Below are 1,854 nucleotides of genomic sequence, written 5' to 3' on the forward strand. Positions count from 1 at the left end.
CTCACCTATTGGAATAAATGCAAGGCTGCCCATACTCACTACCTTCCTACTCAAGGCATCAGCCACCACATTGGCCTTCCCAGGATGATACATAATGGTAATATCATAGTCCTTTAGTAGCTCCAACCATCACCGTTGCCTCATATTTAGATCCTTTTGTTAGAACAAGTGTTGGAGACTTTGATGATCCATAAATACCTCACAAGACACACTGTAGAGATAATGCCTCCAAACCTTCAATGCATGAACGATGACTTCCAACTCCAAATCATGAACATGGTAGTTCTTCTCATGGGCCTTCAACTGGCGCGAAGCATAAGAAATCACTCTACACTACTACATCAAGACACACCCAATACCAATCAGAAGCATCACGATACACTGTATAAGAACTCGATGCTGAATGCAAAACTAGAACTGGAGTTGTGGTCAAGGAAGTCTTGAGTTTCTGAAACCTCTCCTCACACTCTTTCGACCACCTTAATGACGCACCCTTCTGGGTCAACCTGGTCAAAGGCGTTGCAATAGACGAGAAACTCTGTATCGCCTCTATCTTCTTTGGATCCATCTTATTCCCCTCACTGGACACTACGTTCCCCAAGAACGCCACTGAACTAAGCCAAAACTCATACTTGGAGAACTTGGCATAAATCTTCTCCTCCCTCAACTTCTATAGTACAATCCTCATATGTTGGGCATGATCCTCCTAGCTACACGAGTACACCAGGATATCATCAATGAATACTATGACAAACGAATCTAGATATTGCTAAAATAGACTGTTCAACAGATGCATGAATGTTGTTACGGCGTTGGTAAGGCCAAAAGACATCACAAGGAACTCATAGTGAGTGTAGCGGGTCCTAAATGTCGTCTTCAAAATATCTGAGTCTCGAATCTTCAACTGGTGATACCCAGACCTCAAATCAATCTTAGAGAACACTCTGGCCCCCTGGAGTTGGTCAAACAAATCATCAATGCGGGTAAAGAATACTTGTTCTTGATTGTAACTTTGTTCAACTGCCTATAGTCTATGCACATCCGCATTGTACCTTCCTTATTCTTCACAAACAGAACCGGTGCATCCCCAAGCGACACACTAGGCCTAATAAACCCCTTATCAAGAAGCTCCTAAAGCTACTCTTTCAATTCCTTCAACTCAGCTGGTGCCTTACAATACATAGGAATAGAAATGGGCTGAGTTCCTGGAACCAAGACAATACCAAAATCAATATCCCAATCGGGTGGCATGCCCAACAGGTCTGTAAGAAACACATCCGGAACAGAATCAATAGTAGGAGTACCAGCACAAACATTCCTCACAAAGGCCAAATATGACATATACCCCTTCCCAATCATCCGTTGGGCCTTCAGATAAGAAATCACCTTGTTGGGAACATAATCCAGAGTACCTCTCCACTCGATCCGCAGCAATCCTGGAATTGCAAATGTCATGATCTTAGCGTGACAATCAAGAATAGCATGATATGGAGACAACCAATCCATGCCCAAAATCACTTCAAAATAAACCATACTAAGCAATAAGAGATCAACTCTAGTATCCAATCCCCCAGTAGCCATAAAACATGACCGATACACATAGTCCACAATAATAGTATCGGCCACCAGCGTAGATACATGAACAGGTGAAACTAAGGACACGAGGCATATCCAAATAACGAGTAAAATAGGATGATACCTGAGCCCTACCCTGAGCTGTCTAAGTAGGTGGTGTAGCTGCTGGTGCTGGTATCATTGGCCGAGAACTCTTTTATGGAACCCCACTCAACAGTCTAGGGAAATCCCTCTTGAGATGACTCAAGTCCCCGCACTAGAAACAACCTCTCCTCTGAT

General features: G+C 43.4%; 1 protein-coding gene across 1 annotated transcript; it reads right to left on the minus strand.

Moving 5' to 3' along the window:
- Window positions 1–1,137: 1,137 nt before the first annotated feature.
- Window positions 1,138–1,581, minus strand: LOC138905667 (uncharacterized). Its single transcript, XM_070194189.1, has one exon. The coding sequence runs from the start codon at window positions 1,579–1,581 to the stop codon at window positions 1,138–1,140; it is 444 nt and encodes a 147-aa protein (XP_070050290.1).
- Between the last annotated feature and the right edge of the window lie 273 nt (window positions 1,582–1,854).

Source organism: Nicotiana tomentosiformis, chromosome 2 (assembly GCF_000390325.3).
Source record: "Nicotiana tomentosiformis chromosome 2, ASM39032v3, whole genome shotgun sequence".
NCBI lineage: Eukaryota > Viridiplantae > Streptophyta > Magnoliopsida > Solanales > Solanaceae > Nicotiana > Nicotiana tomentosiformis.

What these genes read in the sequence shown, in the direction of transcription:
- LOC138905667 (XM_070194189.1), bottom strand. Translation starts at nt 1,581, where the DNA reads ATGGCTACTGGGGGATTGGATACTAGAGTTGATCTCTTATTGCTTAGT.